Source organism: Prionailurus bengalensis, chromosome C1, assembly GCF_016509475.1.
Source record: "Prionailurus bengalensis isolate Pbe53 chromosome C1, Fcat_Pben_1.1_paternal_pri, whole genome shotgun sequence".
Classification (NCBI taxonomy): domain Eukaryota; kingdom Metazoa; phylum Chordata; class Mammalia; order Carnivora; family Felidae; genus Prionailurus; species Prionailurus bengalensis.
Window position 1 is genome coordinate 111631354 of NC_057345.1, and position 21674 is coordinate 111653027.

The window sequence follows — 21674 nt, forward strand, 5'->3', positions numbered from 1 at the left end:
AGTAACTACCAGCAGCCCCCTCCTCCACCAGGAGGTTCTGCCTGCTGAGACTTTCTTGCATGTTTTCATCCGTGGAAGGTATTTCTGCACTACAGACTTCTTTGGAGTATTCTTAGACAGAGTTCCCATCTGCTGCTCTGCATTCGTGTGGAGTTCGTCATGACTCTTGTAGCTCTTTGATTCTCACCTATGTCTTACTTACTGTCCAAGTCATCAGAGGAAAGAGAAGAGAGAAGCATGGAACAGAGAGTATGTTGACTCTCCTCTGCGTTGTCTGTCTGTCTTCTACTTTATTTGTCTCTGCAACACAAAGTGCATGTGCCCTTTTGAAGATGTGGGCAGGCTTTTCATTCTTAATAACACATAAGATCTTATAGTTTTTATTAAGTTAGTAATTTCTACCTGGCAATGTGCTTGCCTAACTCCATTCTTGTGTCACTAAGAAGGAGCATTAGAAATAAAGGCAGTGTACCAGGTGAACTGGCTTCTTTTCAGCAGGTTGGAATGAGCCAATGACCTTACAGAATGGTTTTCACCTTCTCTCATTATAATATACACACTTAGGGTATATTTTAATATTCTCTTCTTTCCCAAGGCGTGGATGCAAAATAAAGTTCCAATTCCTGCCCCAAATGAGGTACTGAATGACAGAAAAGAGGACATTAAATTGGAAGAGAAGAAGAAAACACAAGCGGAAATTGAACAAGAAATGGCCACGTTACAGTATACTAACCCACAGCTTCTGGAGGTGTGTGATGCTCTTTAGCAGAGGGTTCAAGATGATCTAAGAAAGTAGATCTTTCTTAAAAGACATTTATTGACATGCTGTTAAGGAGAGGGGAAGGGACTCTCAGATGGATCTGACGAACGCCACCATTTCTTTCTGTTTTTCTCATTTTCTAATTGAAGCATAGTTTACATACAATGTCACAGTTTCAGGTGTACAACATAGTGATTCAACAGTTCTATACCTTATGCTGTGCACAGCATGATAAGTGTATCATCTGTCACCATGCAACATTATTACAGTATTAGTGACTATATTCTCAATGCTGTACATTTTGTCCCTGTGACTTAATTATTTTATTAACTGGAGGTTTGTACCTCTTAAACCTCTTCCCCTATTTTGCCCATCCCCCCACCCAGCACCACCATTTCTTATTGCTACATTAGGAAGCTAGTTTGTGAAAGAATTCTGTTTCTTAGACTTTGAAACCAGATCAGTCAAGCAGTGAGTCGAACTAAGTTAAACGTACCTTTTTAATAGAAAAGATAAAGCCAGCATAGTTTTAACTTGAATTCATTTATTTACCCACAGATAAAATAATTTTTCTTTCTCTGTCAGCTCTAGAGCAGGTGATTTGCTCCTTTTTTTTTTTTAACCTTTGAAAGTTAGCAAGAATGATAAAGAACTAGTAAATTATTCTGACTGTTGTTTCCCAGTATTTCAAAAGAAGGTGCTTACATGCTCCCAGAATACCTGAATGTTGTATGGATTGTAGTTATTGTGGAGTGTTGGGAGGTTGATGCCTTATGTTTGTATTGAGGCTCTCCCAGTGAAGTAAGTGATAGCAATATTGTCATCGTTGAGGGCTGCGTCATATTTATCAGTGTGTTTTTTCTTTTTTTCTTTCCAGCAACTTAAAATTGAAAGACTTGCACAGAAACAGGCTGAGCAAATTCAGCCGCCTCCTTCATCTGGCACTCCTCTCCTCGGACCCCAGCCCTTTCCAGGACAAGGTCCAATGTCTCAGATTCCTCAAGGTTTTCAACAACCCCATCCATCTCAGCAGATGCCAATGAACATGGCTCAAATGGGGCCTCCGGGGCCACAGGGACAGTTTAGACCCCCTGGACCCCAGGGACAAATGGGACCACAAGGTCCTCCACTGCATCAGGGAGGTGGGGGGCCACAAGGATTCATGGGACCACAAGGGCCCCAGGGCCCACCCCAGGGGTTGCCGAGGCCTCAGGACATGCATGGGCCCCAAGGAATGCAAAGGCATCCTGGACCTCATGGCCCTTTGGGACCTCAAGGACCACCTGGACCACAGGGTAATTCTGGTCCTCAAGGTCATATGGGACCTCAGGGTCCACCTGGCCCACAAGGTCACATAGGCCCCCAAGGCCCACCTGGTCCCCAGGGTCACTTGGGCCCTCAGGGGCCTCCTGGTACTCAAGGTATGCAGGGACCACCTGGTCCCAGAGGAATGCAAGGACCTCCTCACCCTCATGGGATCCAAGGTGGGCCAGGGTCTCAAGGGATCCAAGGTCCTGTGTCTCAGGGACCTCTGATGGGATTGAATCCAAGAGGAATGCAGGGTCCTCCAGGCCCCCGAGAGAACCAGGGTCCTGCTCCCCAAGGGATGATGATGGGCCACCCACCTCAAGAGATGAGAGGACCTCACCCTCCAAGTGGACTGCTGGGACACGGCCCTCAGGAGATACGAGGCATGCAGGGGCCTCCAGCCCAAGGGTCCATGCTAGGCCCTCCCCAGGAATTGCGGGGGCCTCCAGGCTCACAAGGTCAGCAGGGGCCGCCCCAGGGCTCTTTGGGGCCTCCACCCCAGGGTGGCATGCAAGGGCCCCCTGGACCTCAGGGACAGCAGAACCCGGCAAGAGGGCCACATCCGTCTCAAGGGCCAATACCATTCCAGCAGCAGAAAACAGCTCTGCTAGGTGATGGGCCTCGGGCCCCCTTCAATCAGGTATTATTTATTTCTAACTTCTAGGCATTACACATTGGGAAAATATGCCCTGCACAGAAGTGGCCCTTCCAGATGCTATGGGAAGCCATCACAGCTCGTATCAGGGACTCTCAAGTAGTGATGGTGGCTTGAGAGTAGCATCATGGCTGAAGAAGCAAATGAGAATAATTAAATGGACCATTATACATAATGTAATATGAATCTTTTCAATAGCAGTTATTCCAGAAAAGATCAACTCTTAGTTTAGTACAGTTCCTAATTGTCCCCGGGGCTAAAAGAGCTGTGACCCTGAGGAAGAGGCATGGATGGCTTTGAGCCTGTCAGGCCTCCCCTTTCTGGGCTCTTCATGTTGTAGCCTGGTGTTTCACAGGCTGGTTTGCCTGCCGGCTCTACTCTTGAAGATAGGATGGAGTATGTAACTCACAAGTTTACAGCAGACTCTGATCTCACTATTTTCATTTCAATGAATGCTTTTAGAGACCTCTGAGCCCAGAATTGTGCATTCTCAAATGATGACCCTTTGGACAAAATTCTGTTCAGGGTTTTAGCTCACATGTCAATTTACTGGAGGGAATATTTCTGTAGACATTTTCTGGGCCCTTTTTTTGATGATTCTGTTTTGTTTGCCAAGTTTTATTACCCCTTGGCTGGGCTTGTGCTTTGAGAGGAGGGCTCAGGGTTCATGGGGGACTTCGAGAAAGACTGCATGAGCATGAATGGATTTGACAGTGTGGCTCTGTGGTTTTTATATTTTTCTCCGTTTCATAGTGTGGAAGCATTGTTTGGGTGTGAACAACTGGGTTTGTGTCCCTGAAGTCAGTTTTGGACCAAAAGTGAGTGAGTGAGTGAGCTAATGTTGACCCCCTGGGTCTTCACTGAGAGGCACTCGATCCACTTGGAGAGGATGTGCTGCTGATGCTGCATGTGCAGAACACGGCCCGTTTTGCTTTTTCAGACACCTGAGAATCTGTCACATGAAGATGACCGTAGGGTCTACTGAATTAAAATAGTTAGCTAAATAAGGTTACACGTTACCCTTCTGTAGATCTCCCAGGATTTAGAGGTGTCACAGCAGCAAAGAACCCGATGGTAGTTGAGTTTCTTTCCAGAATCTGTTGGGCATCTTTTAGATGAGTGGAATAAATCTAGGTTGATCGTCCTTAACTGCCCTAAAACTGGAAGTCTTATAGATTTTATTAACACACAGAGCATTTGTGTGTGTTTACAGTATCAGTTACCTAACCTTATGGTAATGAATTAACTGCTTTCATTTGAAGGACAAAAACAGTGATGAACTTTAGCTACCACATTATGACTGAAATTATAAACATGTCAGATTCAAGAGGATAGGCCTGAGTTTCTGGGACAGTTCAGTAAGAGTTTTTATTGTATCAAGTAGTGACAGATTTTATACATGAAAGGCGTAATGGTTCTAAAGACTCATTAGTTGACCTACAGAATGAGTGTGAAGGTTTGATACATTATAGGACATTTCAAATCTCAAGAGTTGCCTGATGAACATCTTTGCTCATATTTTTTATATGCTGAAATTTGACTTTCTTCACTTTGATGAAGCCAACTATTTAAACCCATTGTGTCAGTTGGTTTAATTTAGTGAAATTGCTTTCTGGTGCTAAAGTAACAGCTTGAGAGATGTTGATAAGAGCAGTCCTTGGGTCAGGGGGAGAGGAAACAAAGGATGGAAATTACTGGTGTTGAGTTAATGGTGGCCTTGTAGCCGCATGCCGCATGTCCTGTCATGGCTGCTCTTTCATGGAGCTGGTTTGGAATGTGCAACTACTGTTTTCATAGTAGGTCCAGCCACCAAATGCATTTTTTATATAAAGGAATTTGTTAAGAGACCTGATCCAAGGTCATTGGACAGTGTGGAGACTCAGAATTTAGGCGTGGCTGGGTAAAAATACAGAGTCTTGGGGACACGCTGGAGTGAACTCTGGGGTTCCCGAGCGCAGGGACAGAGGATCAGAGCAGCAGGTTTGTGTCTGCAAGAACCTAAGGAGTCTGGTAGGGTCCCAGGTGACTCAGCTGGGAATGAGAAGTAGGTGCTGAGGATGGGAAATGAGGAGGTCAAGAAAGAGGGAGGGAAGGAGGTGGTGGGAGAAAGCTGGTGTGGACGAACTCCTTTCTTCTGCCTCTTCAAACCCAGCCCTAGCCTCTTGAGAGGACTGATTATTCTCTGTAGCTGGAAGGGAGTCTTGAGTGTGAGAGCAGAGTTTACCTGTCCCGGCAGATTTCCAGATCTTCACTTTGGCTGGAAGTTCCTCCTTTATGCAGAGTGTTATGTATGATTTCTGACTTTCCATTGTGGTTCTTACTTGGCATTACAGGTAAAGATCTAGCTTTACATGAAACCTGTCATCAGGTTTAAAATGTAAGTGTTTCATTTTATTATGGTAAGAGAAGTGTCTCCTTCTCCCAATCTAAGGACCATTTTACTATAATGTCACTAGCTGTATATTTACTGCTGGAGGCTTTGGGGCAACCTAGTGTTTTAATCTTGTCACATTATGATGAAATTGCTATTCATGAAGCACAAGCCTATGATTTCACACCCCCGCTTTAAAAACATCTTTTCAGGAAGGACAGAACGCAGGCCCCCCACCCCTGATACCAGGCCTAGGGCAGCAGGGAGCACAAGGTCGCATCCCCCCTCTTAACCCTGGACAAGGACCTGGCCCTAACAAAGGTAAATATCTGCTTGGCTGAATAAGGGATTGCATTCTACTACCTCTGGGTAAATCTCACAGTAAATAGTTTATTGGTAAGTAACTGATAGAATGGGCACTTGAACCTATAGGAAAACTAGGACCACAGTCATTTCAGGTAAAGGCTTTGTTAACGGTGTTTTCTTAGACTTGCTTTGGTTAGCTGGAAATGCCGCCCTGAGGAGGTGGCAGCTGGCAGTGAGACTGCTGGGATGACCCCTGGGAGAAGGGCCTGTGCCTCGGACAGTCGGCTGCGTGCCTGTCTTGGGAGCGGGAGCGACTCCTGTGCTCACTGAGTGCACATGCATGTCTTTAGCATCCTGGAGAGCTCAGCTGCTTCCACTTACAGGTTTTGATGAGATCATGAATGCAGAGGTTTTAGTAGTGTTTTTCATATCACCCTCTTCTGCCCCCGAGTTGTGCCACATATTGAATGCTTTAGCTGCTTATATTGTTCTGCATGATTCACTAAGAAAAAGAAGAAAGCAATGTACTGATGCATCGGGTTCTTGATCTTATGGAAAGCACAGAGATGAGAACTGTCAGTATCAAGATGTAAGGCTGTTTGGAAGTTGAGTTCATTGCAGGAGTTGAAGGAGAGCACAGAGGCAGCCCCTAGTCTTGTTCACATGTTGTACTGTCACACGAGAAGGGCTGGAGCGGGACCGAGGGGGCCGCAGGCTGCTGGCTGCAGAGGGCAAGGGCAGGACTATGAGGGGTGTGGATGGAGGGCAGGTTGGAGGTGCAGGTGTTGGAGTCAGTGTGCTTCTCACAGGGAGGACACAGGCCCGAAACCTAGGAGCACTGTGGAGGCTGCACTTCAATGAACTTCAGTCCCTGTAATTTTTAATGAGCGGAGCCCACAGCATTCTGTGGGACATGTTACATTTCTTGCCCTCACTTTATCAAATTACCATCAGCATTTTGCAGCACTAGGACTTTGGGAGAAGCAGCACGTCCTAGGAAAGGTAGCAGTAAAGAGATTAGGAGAATCTTTATGGTAGTCTCATTGCATGGAAGTGGTGGCCGACAGGGAAACAGAGAAAGCAGGAACCCATCTTTGGAATTTGGGGACCCTGAGAAAAGAAGAGTCTGTTACCCACAAGGTACAGCTATCAACGAACTGAGAGCCTGCCTCTCTTCCTCTCCCCTACCTTGTGTCTGTCTCCACCTATTTCCCTCTCCTCCTTGCTCTTCCCCTTTTCTCTTTACCTCTCTCTCTCTCTCTCTCTTCCTCCTCTCTTTCTCCTCCCAGGGACCAAAGGGAGAAGGGAGAGCCGAGAAAGTGGCCCTGCCATCCCCTACTGGATTAACCAACGCCGCCGCCCCACCACCGGTGGCCACACCCCTTCTAATTTGTAGTGGTGGGTTTCTTTCCTTGGAGGAGCCAGGGTACTTTTAAACAGATAGAGGTAATGGGAGGATTATTATTCATAGGTAAGTCCAAATGGAATGTGTTCAGCTTCCTCAGGTCAAAGTCTGCTGTGTCTGAGATCACACCAAGTTCAAGCAACTTAAAGTCAGAGAAGAAGCCATTAGCTGTAGGAACCCACTGAGAAGTGGGGGGGCCACTTTATAGAAGGAAAGGGCCCTGGGATTTGCAAACTGACTGAACAAAGAGGCAACTTAGAAGGTGCTTTCCTCAGCATGGAGAGGACTGGTTTACTGAAGTAAAGAGCGGGAGGCAGGAAGAGCTTAGGAGCAGAGAGAACCCTTCTAGTGGTGTTTTTTTATATTGATATTTACAAGTTTTTTATTCATGTTGAATGGTGAGGCGGGATTGAAATGGCCAAGAGAAAGGAACAAAAGGGATGAGGAAGGGCATGGGAGGGGAAAAAGCTGGCTGGCTGTGGCTCGAGGAGAGGGTGTTCATCTTTATTGCCAGGGAGAAGCGGGGAAAGGCGCGAGCGGGGCAGGAGGAGGCATTCGGAGGAAGTCCATCCTAAAAACCTAGTTGTTTTGGAACAAGAGGGACCCTTTGCTACCTACCTTTAAAAATGCTTGGTTTGAATTGTACCCTGACAGAAAATAGGTACCCATTTACGATGGCTGCAGTAGTTCAGTAGCCAGGAGAACAAATCCCTCCAAGGTTAAGAAGTGAGCTAAGGTAACCATCACAAGTTTAATTGGCCTGTTTCCATTTTTATTCAGGATGTTGAATATATTACATACATTAAAGTATTTTCAAAAAATCTCTAGTGGGTTTCCAAACGCTGTCTGCAAAGAATGGTGATAATTCTTACAGATGAGGGATATATATCATTCATGCGAAGGGGCAGGAAAATGTGTTTGTATAAACCCCCAAACTGAAGCATAGCAAGGCTGTTTGGTCACCAGGCAGTTATTAGGGAGGCCTGTGGTTCCATGTGCTTTTCAGAGGATTTTGTTAAGAGTCAAAGTGTGCTTTGTTACTGACCCAAGCTGTCCATTTCTCTGATGGGCTTGAATAAAGTATTCCCTGTCAAAAAAAAAAAAAAAAAAAGAATCAAAGTGTGAGTTAACGAATCAATTAAATGAAGTGGAGGATAAAAGGGCGACCTCAGGGGTGGAGGAAGTGGAGGTACAGCACCCTGGGCTTTGAGGGCCTTTTCAGGTGCAGAGGTGGCCTCCCTGTGCTTGGCTTTCTGGCCTGCTGCATGGGTGTTCTCTGCCGTCTCCTCCCTGGAGGAAGGAGGCCTAAGGAAGTCACTGAAGGAATGGGGACAGGAAGGTGTGCTCGTCCTTATGCCTGGGAGACTCATGTTTTTTGAATTAATCCTCACAGCAGCCAAGTAGTTGCTAATCTCATTTGAGATTAATAATTTGCCCTAGGTGGAGTTGCTTAGCTAGTGAGTGATGAGGTTGAAATCTGCACCCCAAAACCTGCATTCTTCCATTAGATGATGCCTGAGGGATTTGTCTCCTGAGTGTGCTGAGAGCTAAGGAGGGAAAACATTCTAAATGCCAGAATGCTTTCTGAGAGTTTAAGATGCTGAAAATCAGACCTGTGTTGGCAGGATTCCTGGAAGACAAGGTAAAAATCAGCTTTGTTTCCTTTAGGTGACTCACGCGGCCCTCCAAACCACCACATGGGCCCCATGTCAGAGAGGCGGCATGAGCAGAGCAGCGGCCCTGAGCACGGGCCTGAGAGGGGGCCTTTCCGGGGCGGCCAGGACTGCAGGGGTCCCCCTGATAGGCGTGGCCCTCACCCCGACTTCCCTGACGACTTCAGCAGACCAGATGACTTCCACCCGGACAAACGCTTTGGCCACCGATTACGTGAATTTGAGGGGCGAGGAGGACCTTTACCACAAGAAGAGAAGTGGAGGCGTGGGGGCCCCGGGCCTCCGTTTCCGCCTGATCACAGGGAATTCAGCGAGGGGGATGGCCGGGGCGCAGCTCGGGGCCTTCCGGGGGCTTGGGAAGGCCGCAGACCTGGAGATGAACGATTCCCCCGGGATCCTGAGGACCCACGTTTTCGAGGGCGCAGAGAAGAAAGGTGGGACGGACGCTTTGTCTGCTAGCTCTTCCCTGGAGCTGTGGCCCTGTTCTCTCCCCAGAAGTCTCTTTCCTCTTTCACTGGGCAGGGGGCACTGGACTGATTGCTAGTTCTACCCTCTTTAGGTTTTGCGTTTAGACTTGAAGCAAGTAATTATGCTTTTTAACCTTTTTGTGCTTCTTTTTTACCTTTGCAATTTAGGAATCTTTTTGTTTTTGCTTACTTTTTGGTTCTTTTAAAGAGATGTGAGCATCAGGATAGTATCAAGTTTCTGGGGCCTGATTAGAAGGCACCAGCTTCTCTTAGAATGATGCAGTATGATACAGATAATCCAGGTGGAGAGTAAAGGAATTATGAGATTGTTTTTGTGTAATTGCCTAAAGAGCTTAACACCATGGAATCAAGCTGAAAAATTATTCTGCTGTTGACTTAGGGCAAGGTCAGGCTTGAGCACTCCGCTTGCCTGGGGTAAAAAAGGTATAAAGAAATAAGGAGCAAAAACAAGAATTAGTGAATCGCAGATGAGACAGAGAATAATCAGGGGTGATGATAATTGAGCATTTCTGTGTGCCACTGAATTGTGAGATCGGTGTTCTTGTCAGCAGTGTCCAGATGAGGGGCCATGCTGAGAATCAGCAGTTTGACTTTAGGACAGGTGGACGCGTCGGACAGGCGGAAGTGTCCCAGCGGCTTCAGGCCAGGCTGGCAGACTGCGGTGCTGGTGCTGTGTGCCACTCCTGCCGTCCATCCCTGCCGCAGTGTTTCCTGTCACATTTGGACCATTGCTAGTAGAGGATAGAGTCAAGGGTTGGCATTCCCTCCTCCTCACGGGATGTGTTAGACAAGAATGGTTGATAAGATGGCCAAGGGGTGTGAGGGAGCAGCCATCAGAGGGGAGTTCTTTAAAAAGACGTAAGGGCTCCTAGTTTTCTTGAGGGCCTGTCTTAATGGTATCCGAGGTATACCAGTGGTGTTCAAGGATCTTTGAAATGGCTCTGTGTGTCTGCAGGAGCCGCATCTCCAGTGGCTTTGGCATCAGCATAACCTTCACCAATTTCCTGAATCTCTGCACCTTGTTCAGTTTCAGATTTTACTGTGCCTCAGTTTGTATTGTATTTCATCTGTTAACGACAGACCCACAGCCTAGTGCTCTTAACATCACTCTTCAAATACGCCAGAGGTGCTCCTGCTCCTGTTGTGTGTGCTGTTTTCTCTGCCTGGAGCACAGTCCTGCAGATGTTTGTGGCTCACTGCAGTCAGAGCCCTCCTCCTCTCACCCCAGTTCTTTCACCCTGCTTCCTGTTTCTTCATAGCACTTAGCACTGCTTGACATTAAGCAATGTGTTTATTTCTTATTATGTGTATCTCCCAGGAACATGACCGCTTCCCCAGGGCAGGGGCTTTGTTTCTGTACCTCTGTGGCCTCAGGACCCAGAGCAGTAATGGTGACACAGCATGGGTGCTCAGTAACTGTTGAATTAGTGAATCTGTCAAATGGGGAGAGGTATTTGAGAAGGGTCAGTTCATTCGGGGATGTACTCATCAGCTCATACTGCCATAACAAGATACCAAGGACTGGGGAAGTTTAAATAACATGAGTCTATTTTCTCACAGTTCTGGAGGCTTGAAGTCACAGGTCCAGGTCCAGCAGGGTGGGTTTTTGGTGAGACTTATCTCCCTGGCTTGCAGGCAGCCAGCCACCTTCTCCCTGTGTCCTTGCACAGTAGAGAGACAGTGAGCAAGCCCTTGCTGGTGTCCTTCTTACCAGGGCACTGATCCATCACAAAGCCCCCATGCCCATGACCTCCCCTAATCTTAATTACCCCTCATAGGCCTGTTTCCTAATATCATCCCATTGGGGATTTGGGCTTCAACGTACAAGTTTTACGGAGGACACGTTAAGTCCTTGATAGGAGCTACTTTCTAATGAGGGCACATTAGATTCTCTTGTCGTAACTAGGGCAGCCTTGTAATGGTTGCCTGGCCAGTCCTGTGGTGTTTGGGGGCGTGGGGATTCTCCCTGACTCTGTCCCAGGGAGACAGCGCCCTCTGCTGTACTTTTCCTGCTCCACTCATCTCCTTTTGGCCAATTCCACCTTTACGTTTAGTTGTTATTTCAGCCAGTGTCCCGGGCACACCCTCTTTGCTTACAGGAGCATGAGTCGTCAAGGTCCACAGGACCAAGACAGTTCTTAAAAAAGATAGCTGGAGTGGAAAAGGGAAAGTTCTTTTTACACTAAAACCCTGTATAGATCACTCCACAGATTCTTTAATTGTGAAGGAAAGAAAGTGTACATTTGCAACAGTGAAATTTGGTTCAGCACACCACTTTTACCTCAAAAACAGGCAGACAACCCGGCATCACTGAGACGGTATAAGCAGTTTTGCCAAAAAGGTTTAACTTGAGTCTAGTCATGAGGAAATAGATAAATTTAAATTGTGGTACATTCTATAAAATACCTAGATGGATTTTTTTTTTAATTTTAAAATTTAATTTAGAGAGTGCATGTGTGTGAGTCAAGAGAGGCAGAGGGAAAGAGAGAGAATCTTTTCTTAAAAATATTTATTAATTTTTGAGAGAGAGACAGAGAGAGAATCCTAAGCAAGCTCCATGCTCAGTGCAGAGCCTGACATGGGGCTGGATCTCATGAACGGTGAGATCATGACTTGAGGTGAAATCAAGAGTCGGATGCTCAACCAGTTGAGCCACCCACATGCCTCGTTTTATCTGGATGTAATCTTAAAAAATGCTGGGATCATGAAAGATCAAATATAGGAAGATCCTAGATAAAGTAGACCAGAGACAGGGCCACTAAATAACAGTATGTGATCAGGATTGAAATCTATATTTTAAAACAACTATAAAGGACATTTTGAGGACAATGGGAGAAATTTGAATTGGACTGTATTAAAGAATATTCCATGTTATTCAAGTGATAATGGTATTGTTCTGTAGGAGAAAGTCCTTGTACTTAGAAGAAACATACTGAGGTGTTAGGGATGAGGGTCATGTTGTTGGCAACTGATTTTGAAATGGCTTAGAAAGTGGATTTGTAAGTAGATGGAGAGAGAAGATAAAGTACACATGGCAGTGTCCTAAGAACTGATGAATCTAAAAAAACAAAATGAAGAGAACTGATCAGTCTAGGTGAAGGACACTTGGGTATTTGTTCTGTTCTTTTAACTGTGTTCTTGGTTTGGAATTTTGCAAAGTGAAACCTTGGAGTAAAAGATAACTGAATGGAGACTCAAGAAAAGTGAAAGGCCTGGCTGCTCGCGCAGACTGGCCCTGTGCCCTCACTCCTCCTGACCCATTCTCCAACCCCAAGGCCTCTCTCCACGTGCTCATGCCCCATTTCTGCTTGTAGGCCCCTTTTCTGCTTCCCCACAGGCCTTCTCTGGCTCAGACACTCTTCTTGTAATGGCTGTGCTTTGGCAGTACTCTTGGCCAACTTGGCCTCCGGTCCAGAATCCTGAGGGACACTGAACCTGTCCGCCAGCCAGGGCTCTAGGCTGCCAGCTAGCCAGTGTGGGGGCTGCCAAGTGCCTGCCTGTACAGCAGTCAGCTGTGGAGTGGAGCTGTGGGTGAAGTTCATGGCCAGCCCTGCATAGAAGCGGTGGGCTAGGGCAGACGGGAGAGCAGATGTTCCCAAATGAGTCTGGTACAGTTGGCAGTCATAAATCTGTACCCTCCCTTTTCTGATTGTAAATGATCATGAAAAATACTGGGAAGGCAGTGGTAAAAGAGCATGGGCTGGAGTCAAGACTGGCTGAGTTCAAATCCCAACACTTACTGTGTGTCATAAATAAATGACATTACCTCTCTGTGCCTCAGTGTACTCATGGGTAGAATGGAATTAATAATGGGGTGCTGAGGATGAAATGAAATCTGAAAGTGAAAGCATGATTATTAGCACTTAAAACGTATTCACTGCTTTCGTTACTCCTAAAAGCTTTCGGAGAAAATGAACATAACCCTACATTTTCCTTCCTGTTTTTGCCTTTAATATTGGGACTATAAAATCTGTACTTAAAAAAAAAATACATAATTTTATTTTGTTTTCCTCCCATTTAACGTTAATATCATACTTTCTTACACCATTATGTTTCTTTGAAACGTGAACTCAAGAGCTGTGAGGGGTTTCATCAGGCGGATATTTTGCTGCTTTTCCCTGACAGCTTTAGAAGAGGAGCACCCCCAAGACATGAAGGCCGTGCCCCGCCCCGAGGTAGGGATGGCTTTCCTGGTCCTGAAGACTTTGGTCCAGAGGAGAATTTTGATCCTTCTGATGAATCGGCCCGAGGAAGAGATCTCCGAGGTCGAGGTCGGGGTACCCCGCGAGGTGAGTGTGTGCTGAGGATGCTGGGCTTGGCAAGGATGGGCTGGAGAGTTTGCTGCTAGGGACACACCTGAAATGGTCTGTGAGTGTGGTGTTGTGTTGTTCCCATGTGTAGGAGGAAGGAAGGGTTTGCTCCCCACTCCTGATGAGTTCCCTCGCTTTGAAGGAGGACGGAAACCAGACTCCTGGGATGGAAATAGAGAGCCAGGTAAGGAAGGAGAGCTGCTGTGGGTTCTGGTGATCCGAGCCCAGCCGCTCATAGAGTGCGGTCTGGGGACTTCTGGGGGCCCACCAGGTCCATTTTCTTTACTGTTTATTTATTTTGAGAGAGAGAGAGAGAGATAGAGACCAAGTGGGGGGAGGGGCAGAGAGAGAGGGAGACAGAGGATCCCAAGCAGGCTCCTCACTGTCAGTACAGAGCCAGATGCGGGGCTCAGACTCACAAACCATGAGATCATGACCCGAGCCAAAACCAAGAGTCGGACGCTTAACCAACTGAGTCCACCAGGTGCCCCCAGGTCCTCTCTTTTCTAACTCACATCTCCATGGGAAGATGGATTGTCTTCAGATCCTTGAGGCAGCAGCATTTTATTGCAGTAGATTGAGTGCAGAAACGGCTGGGAGAATCCACCTTTCTTCTTCTGAGCCTGATGTCAGAGGGGTTTGTCTAAATAGAAAACATTACCATTCTTTCCACGAAGTGGCTTTGTTTTCAGAAAATATAGTTAAATGCATTAAAGTTTTCTCAGCTTTAATTGCTAGTATGGCAAATTTTATGAAATATAAGTCTCATAAATTAAATCTCAGTAATTTTTAAGAGTGTAAAGACATCCTGAGACTAAAAAGTCTGAGAACCACTTTTCTGGACGCTGCCTGTCTCTTATTTTAAGAGGTACGTTGATTTCTGATCTTGACCTTTTTTTATGTACTCGTGATGTGGCCTAGGTGGGTGTTCAGCATACCTTTCTTGCATGAATGAACATTGGTTCTCAAGTTGGTACTAAATAGTATGATTTCCACCTGCTTTCGGTCACACTAGAAGATTGTCAGATGCTTAGCCTTGTGTCTCCCGTTTCAGGGCCAGGTCATGAACATTTCCGTGATGCTCCGCGCCCTGATCATCCCCCTCACGACGGTCATTCCCCAGCTAGCAGAGAACGTTCCTCTTCTCTGCAGGGCATGGACATGGCATCCCTGCCACCCCGAAAGCGCCCCTGGCACGACGGGCCGGGGACCTCGGAGCACAGAGAAATGGAAGCCCCGGGGGGTCCATCTGAGGATCGAGGAGGCAAAGGTCAGTGGAGGCCAGTGATCAACAGTGGTGGGAGCTCTGTCAAGAAGGCTGCGGGGCCACAGGCCAGCCCCATCCCCGTGTTCCTGTTCTATCCGTTCTGGGCAGGATACCCAGGGTCCTTCCTCCATTCTCCCCTTGAATTCTTGGGCTGTGTAAAGGCAAATGTCCCCAAATATGCTACAGATATAGCTTGTTGGGGCCACCTGAAGGTGACTGGGCAGTCTGAGCCCTCACTCTGTGATGGCAGGCTCATCCTCTGCATTAGCCTCCTTCACTTGCTTCTGAGAGTCCCCTCCCTGGTTCCTTCAGGCTTCCACTCCTGCTGTTCATTAGGGTACCCCAGAGCAGGGTGTCTCGTGCTCTCGTTGGCACATGTGTTGTCTGCTTCTGGCTGCTCCCGGCCCTCCAGGCTTTCCTTGGTGGCAGGAACAATGGTCTTCTCCCAGCTTCTGTGTTTTCCGGGTCTGGAAGGAACTGCTGATGCTCAGAGTCACAAAGACTTTGAGGAATATGGTCCAGAAAGGTGTTTTCAGGGGCAGTAGATTGCTTCTACAGCGTGAAACTTGGGAACTTTATTTTGGACGTAGCACTTTTAGCCAGGAACAGTAGCCACCATGTGGTCTCAGATTAGGCTGGGCCACTGCATATGTGGTAGTTTGGAGGCTGCTAGAAAGTAAGCCCAGTTAACCTGCCTCATATTTACAGTTTCTTCATTACAAAGTTGTGCTTTTTGTTTTTGGTGGTTCTTCTCAAAGCAAAACCCTCAGAAGCTACTTCATGTCACTGGTAGGTCTCCCTACCTAAGCACACATTTTTTTGCTGGTCAGTACGGGCACTTAGGACACCTGTGGGTCCCGAGCCAAGGCCACAGGGCTAGTGTGGAAATGACTTCCTAACGACATCTTCTCTGCCCAGTCACCTTCAGGTGGGTCTGGGCTACACTTTGTAGGAAAAGAAGCCAACATTTCCCCTTTGGCTAGCTTTCCTAACCTCCTTGTTCACATTCCATTCAAAATTTTGAGACAAAAAAGAGTTGCCTGGGTGGCTTGGTTGGTTAAGCGTCTGACTTCAGCTCAGATCATGATCTCACAGTTCATGGTTAAGCCCCACATTGGGCTCTGTGCTGACAGATCAGAGCCTGGAGTCTGCTTTGGTTTCTGTCTCCCTTTCTGCCTCTCTCCTGCTTGTACTCTCTCTCTCTCTCTCTCTCAAAAACAAAACAAAAAAAACATTAAAAATTAAAAAAACATTAAGACAAAATAAAGTTGGCAGTTGTTTTCCGATAGTACATTATGGGATATATGACCAAATTCAGCTCATGAGAAAAAAAATTTTTTAAGTCAGAATTTTAATATACCTAAAAGGTTTTTGTGTCCAAGTCTGGAACAGATAAAACTATCCCTGGGAGAGGGGGCGCCTGAGTGGCTCAGTTGGTTAAGTGTCTTACTTTGGCTCAGGTCATGATCTCAGGGTTTGTGGTTCAAGCCTTGTGTCAGGCTCTGTGCTGACAGCTCAGAGCCTGGAGCCTGCTTGGGATTTTGTGTCTCCCTCTCTCTGCCCCTCCCCCACTCATGCTCTGTCTCTCAAAAATAAACATTGAAAAAAATTTAAACAAAAAAAACCTATCCCTGGGAGAAATAATTCCGAAAGCTGAGTTTTTTTTTCCTTTTTTAAATTGCTTATTTTTAAAGAAATACTTTTACTATTTAAAAGAAAGCAAAAATGCCACAGCTGTGGGATAATGATAACACATTGTAATTAACATCAACAGTTTGTATTTCTTAGTTGCTTCCAAAGTTCTTAGTTGCCTTTCAAGTCTCCCCAGAACAGAATAACCCCTGGTGGCACAAGAGAGTGAAGATACACTTGCTAGAGACGTGGCCCAGCGTGGTCTGTGGCTCCCAGAGGTGCTCCGTGTTTACCTTGGGTTTCCTGTCCTGTCCATCACACAGCCTCGGGGAGCATGCGTGGTTGCTGAGGAACACAGCCCCAAGTTGGGTGGGATTGCGACAGTGGTGACCAGAGGGTGGAGGCACGACTTATAACCCTCCAAGTGCCACTGCTCATGTCCTCAGAACTCTGTTTTAAAGACCCAGAGTGTTCCTTCCACTATCACCATTAAGGGTTTGCACCAGGACTTAGATTAACAGTCTCTGATATAAAAAAGTAACATGTGAAATCAATTTGTTTTGTTTCAGGCCGAGGGGGCCCAGGACCTTCCCAGAGAGTGCCAAAATCTGGGCGCTCCAGCTCCTTGGATGGGGATCACCACGACGGCTACCACAGAGATGAACCTTTTGGGGGCCCTCCGGGCAGCGGTACTCCTTCCAGAGGGGGCCGTAGCAGCAGTAACTGGGGTAGAGGGAGTAACATGAACTCTGGCCCGCCACGGCGAGGAGCTTCAAGGGGTGGTGGAAGGGGTCGGTAGAAGTTGGGGCTGAGTATCCCAAGGCCTCTCTGGACAGTATTTAAGAACTTCTTGTGGACTTACCAAGAGAAACAAAAGGAAGCCTGCACCATGTAGCCCTGAACTTTTTCTGGGGCAGCTGAAGCCCAGGAGCCCCTAATGAGGTTGAGATGAAGACTGCTGCTGGCGACCCAGAGTGGCCGGCCTCGTTCTGTCCTGTCCACCCTCACTGCCCTGACTCCCACTGTTTTGTGAAGAGAAAAGCTGGAATCTTTTTTTTTTTTTTTTTTTTTTTTAGGTGTCACGCGACATGGAGCCTCCACAAATTTAAGTTCATGTCCAATTGGAAATGTTTCTATATGTACAGTTTGTCAGAGAAAAACATTAAGTTGTTTTTGTATGAATACAGAATGTGATTTATGCAAGAAATAACAGAAAACTAGTTGTGAAATGCTTGCCTTAAGGAACCCTTCGTTCCCACCGCACCCAGGCTGCTGAGGGGTGTATAGTTACAGCTTGTATCTGTGAGCACACTTGATGGGTACCTCTAAGCCGTCGAAGTTAACTTTATCTGTGAACTTTGTCTTAAATCCTCCTCTACCTATTCTGTCACACTTATTTTTGTAAGAGTGAGAAATACTTTGAAACTATAACACAGTCTGATGTGGATCCAAAGCCTTAGCTACCCACCAGCTCTGGCAGGTGGAAAATTCTACTCCAAAGAAAAAAAAATCTTCTGGCGGTGCAAGTAGGGGTTTGCCCTTGGGTGCATCTCCTGGTAATCACACTTAGACTTGAATTCTCTTGTTCCTGATGAGAGGAACCTGATGTAAGCCAGAAATTAACTACATGTACCCTTCTGATTACTGTACATCATGTCACAAATTGTTTAAGGAATAGACCAAATATCTCCTAAACAATTTTGCAAAACTTTCTCTCCTACCAGTATTTAAGGCAGGGAATAGTTCTAGCTTAAAGCCAGGAAGTTCTCATCCCCAACAAACTCCTTTAGTTTTAAAAAAATGTTAACATTTGGCCCGGTTTGGATTGGAAGCAAAAGTTCAGTTTTGATAACCCCATATTTTCTCTACACACACTTTGTTTTTATAAGAAAACTATTACTCAAAGGATATTCCCGTGGCCGCCCTAACATCTTATTACTTTGCCAGCTTCAATTTGGTACTGGAGACCAGCTGACCTGGCCAGTTCATTGGTGCTGGGAGTCTCAGCGTTTGCCTAGACAGGGATGCTGGCACAGGTGGACATATAACAAAACCCTCTTAATTGGTTCCCTGTCAATGTAAAACATGGCAAAAGGTAAGTTATTTCTGCACACACACTGCTCTTCAGGGTGCTAGAACCTAGAGACTACAAGTGAATAATTTTCACTTTGTTGTGTAAAATAAGGACGTTTACCAGCATGTCAGTGTGAACACACGATTAGGAGGCTCCAGAATGCTTCAAGTTCGTGGGACGTTCTTTATTTGTCCTCCACTGGCACAGCTTAAGAAGTTGTAATCAAATTCTGATAAGCTAAAATGGGATCCAGGGACCAAACCCATATTGAGAGGCTTTTTCTGAGATTCATGTGCTAAGATCTTTACCATCATAACATTTTAGGCTTCAGCTTTAAACAATACAGTACCTCAGCAAACATAACCACATCACATTTTGAGAAAGAATTCCTTTAAAAAAAACTGCAATCTTTACACTGTAATTTACTGAATACTTAGGAACTTTTAGAACATTACCACCAAGTACATACAAGGTATTGTGCTTTGAATTTTATAAACGCTACATTTTCGGTGTTTGAATTCTTGAGAAAATGCTGGGAAAACAATTAAAAAAAACCATAACAGCATCAACATAAAAATGGGCTAAACATTGTCAGATCTTCAGCTGTGCAAATTCTAGAGAAATTGAGAACTAGGACAGAGATTTAACTAGGGGATAGAAGGAGCAGCCAATGGCACAAGTTTTTTCCAATTACAAAAAAAAGTCCCTCTAAAAACGTGCTTTTACTACAAACACCCTCTTGTTTGTTCCTCTTGAGGTAGGTAAGTAGCCCTGTTTACTGAAAGGGGAACAAGGCAGTAATTCTTAGAGAATACTGGGGTGCGGAGCCCCCATGAAGTTGGGGCAGGGATTAGGACACTGATCAGGATCTAGGAATATAAATATTGAGCAAAAGGAGGCAATGCTCTATTGCTGCCTGACACACCTGTTTAGGCAAAGTGGAATCCAGCCCCAGAAAATAATTATTTTCAAACTGTGCAATCCAGTGCACAGAAAAGTAGTTCTCCACCTTAGCTGAACAGGGAATCATCTGGAGAGCTCTAAAAAAATTACTGAGGCCTGGGTTCCCCGCCGCCCCTCTCCAGATTCTGGCTGAATTGATCTGGTTCTTCAAGTAATTTTGATGTGAACTGAGACCCACTGATAAAGAATTTGAAAATCCTAAGTACATTTACTTTCTAGTTAATATAGAGCTACTAACAAAACATGTTTTCTGGACTCATCAGAATACTGAGTCCGAACTTTTTGGCAATACATTAGGGTATGCAATGAAGTCAAAGACAAGAGTAAATGCTGAACCTAAGAGGCAACGTGTCAGATATGAAAAGCATCTTACACTGCATTAGAATCAGCCTACAAAATATAAATTGCACTTTAAAAAGCAGGTAGTAAAACTAGGAATGATAAATTAGGACTTGTAGAAATCCACGATTTCCGTCAAATACAGAACTTTGCATGTAGAAGTCTCTTGTCTGGCAGGAGTCCCCAACCCAGTTCTGCCCAGGGACCTCTCATAGCATCATCGACAGGTCATGCTTGGGGCATTTACTTTTTGGTCCATCGCTTTCATGTCTAATACAAAACCAATTTTCCTTCAATTTTATAAGGCACCATATTTACAATTTCACTAAAAAAAAAAGAAAGAAAAACCGAGGTAAACGGTCTTAACTAAAGTACTTAAATAAAAACCTGGTGGCTAAATTTAGTGTTTAATTTGATACCCTTAAGAATCCACTCATTGAATGAGGAAGAATAAATTTTCGAGAGCCAAAGAAAAGGGTATTGTAGCTAAGCTACTACAATCTACCACTGGATTTCTGAAACGACAAAAGGTAGAAGTCTGAGAAAAGTCACAAGGGCAGCTAATTAAAACTGAAGAGCCATTCATTTTTTACTGCGCTCAATCTAAGACCACGGTTAACGCAAAAGCAATTTACCGTGAGTGTTTCACAGCAGTACTCTCACCAAGTCAACCACAACATCCCGATTTCATAGCACATGCAACAGTAAGGCGGAAGACGCTGAAACCGAAGAGCTTCCGAGGCGGCTCAAGTCTCAGTTTTAGAACAGCTGCTCAAAGGTGACAGGTTCGGTGGCACAACAACGGAGCAGCCTCTACCCAGCGCGATCTGGAAGACGGCGGGCGCAGTCCTTGGCTCCGTCCGCGCCGCGCCAGGGACCGGCTCCCGGTGGTCTTCCGACGGCGCGTCGCGGGGCCGGGCTCCGCGTCGCCTCCGTACAGGACCTCCGTCCGTCCTTGCTCGACAGCACGGGCCCCGGGGCTTCTCACACCGGCAGCGCCTTGGCGAGGCCGGCTCCCGGGCCCAGGCGCCCGAGCGCTAGCCGCAGCGCGGTGACCGCACCCCGGGGCAAGAGACCGAATAGCACGGACAGCAGAGCGGCCACCTGCACGCAGGCGCCTAGCGCCGTGAACAACGTACTGCGCAGCCCGAGCGCCGCGTACAGCGTGGCGCCCAGTGCGGCCACATAGAGCAGCGCTGGCCGCGACGGCGTCTCCTCGCCGCGCAGCAGGCGCCCGCACGCCGCGCCGCCCCGCAATAGCGTGCCGCCAGCTAGCGCCAGCGCAGAGCCCAGGGACCAGAGCAGTGCGAACTTGCGGGCGCGCAGCAGCAGCACGGGCGCGTAGAGCGCGGCCAGGCCGAAGCAGAGCGCGGCCAGCAGCAGGCACACGCCGCTCGCCACCAGCCGCTGCGCGCGCGTCACGCTGGGAAAGCACGCTGAGGTCACTGCCGCCGTTGGCTCCGCGGGGCTCCGCGCCCACGTCCAGCGTAGACCCGCGCGGCCCAGCCACGCCCCCGCCGGCCCGCCCCCCGCCGCGGGCTCCTCCGCCTTTTCCGCAGCGAGCAGCGGCTCCGCGGCCGCCAGCCCGCCGGCTTTCCCCTGTGCCAAGTACTCCTGCAGCTGGCGGTGGAGGTCCGCCATTTTGGCCGGAGCGGCCGCGAGAGGGGAAGACTGGCGCCGACTTCCGGTTTTTCTCGGTCGCTGACGGAAGCGGCTCGTCTCCAGATGGCTGTTGGTCGGCCCCGGCGGGGGGGCGGGGCCTGCAGCTTGCGTGAAAGGGGCGGGGTCGCCCCTCTGCAGACTTCTGTCTGGGTTAGCAGCGGCCCAGGCTAACTGTTCCAGGTGGGAGCTGTTACTGTCTGGATTATGTACTGTCATTAAAAGTTAGTTGTGGGGCGGGGTGGGTTGTGGCTATAAAAGGATACACGAGGGACCCTTGGGGTGGCGATGGAACAGTTCTGTATCTTGAGCTTATGGGTATCAGTAGCGTGCTGTAGTTTTGCAAGATGTTGCCATTGGGAGAATCTCCGTATTACTTAACACTGTATGCTAATCTGCAGTTCTTCATAAATTAATTTTTAAGAAAGCTTAGAGCTCAAGACTTAGGTGGTTTCTTTGGAAAG

At 47.0% G+C, this 21674-nt stretch overlaps 2 protein-coding genes across 7 annotated transcripts in view; one reads left to right on the forward strand and one right to left on the reverse strand.

Annotated features, from left to right (window-relative positions):
- The window catches only part of WDR33 (WD repeat domain 33), a 109206-nt gene extending 91802 nt beyond the window's left edge, over window positions 1-17404 (forward strand). The window contains exons 15-22 of one of the 6 annotated variants that reach the window (XM_043576446.1): window positions 596-748; window positions 1638-2708; window positions 5307-5415; window positions 8474-8912; window positions 13092-13255; window positions 13368-13460; window positions 14331-14546; window positions 16745-17404. In XM_043576446.1, coding sequence (XP_043432381.1) covers window positions 596-748; window positions 1638-2708; window positions 5307-5415; window positions 8474-8912; window positions 13092-13255; window positions 13368-13460; window positions 14331-14546; window positions 16745-16974 — 2475 coding nt within the window. In that variant the 3' untranslated portion in view covers window positions 16975-17404. Of the gene's footprint in view, window positions 1-595; window positions 749-1637; window positions 2709-5306; window positions 5416-6689; window positions 6799-8473; window positions 8913-13091; window positions 13256-13367; window positions 13461-14330; window positions 14547-16744 lie in introns of those variants that run through there. The other 5 variants (XM_043576448.1, XM_043576450.1, XM_043576447.1 and 2 more) reach the window with 5 other exon arrangements.
- Window positions 17405-18545: 1141 nt separating this feature from the next.
- On the reverse strand, window positions 18546-21248 carry SFT2D3 (SFT2 domain containing 3). Its single transcript, XM_043576455.1, has one exon. It carries the CDS (start codon window positions 21190-21192, stop codon window positions 20536-20538), a length of 657 nt encoding a protein of 218 aa, XP_043432390.1. The 5' UTR covers window positions 21193-21248; the 3' UTR covers window positions 18546-20535.
- Window positions 21249-21674: the final 426 nt, after the last annotated feature.

Excerpts from the sequence above, each read along its gene's own strand:
- SFT2D3 (XM_043576455.1), bottom strand. The coding sequence starts at position 21,192 with ATGGCGGACCTCCACCGCCAGCTGCAGGAGTACTTGGCACAGGGGAAA.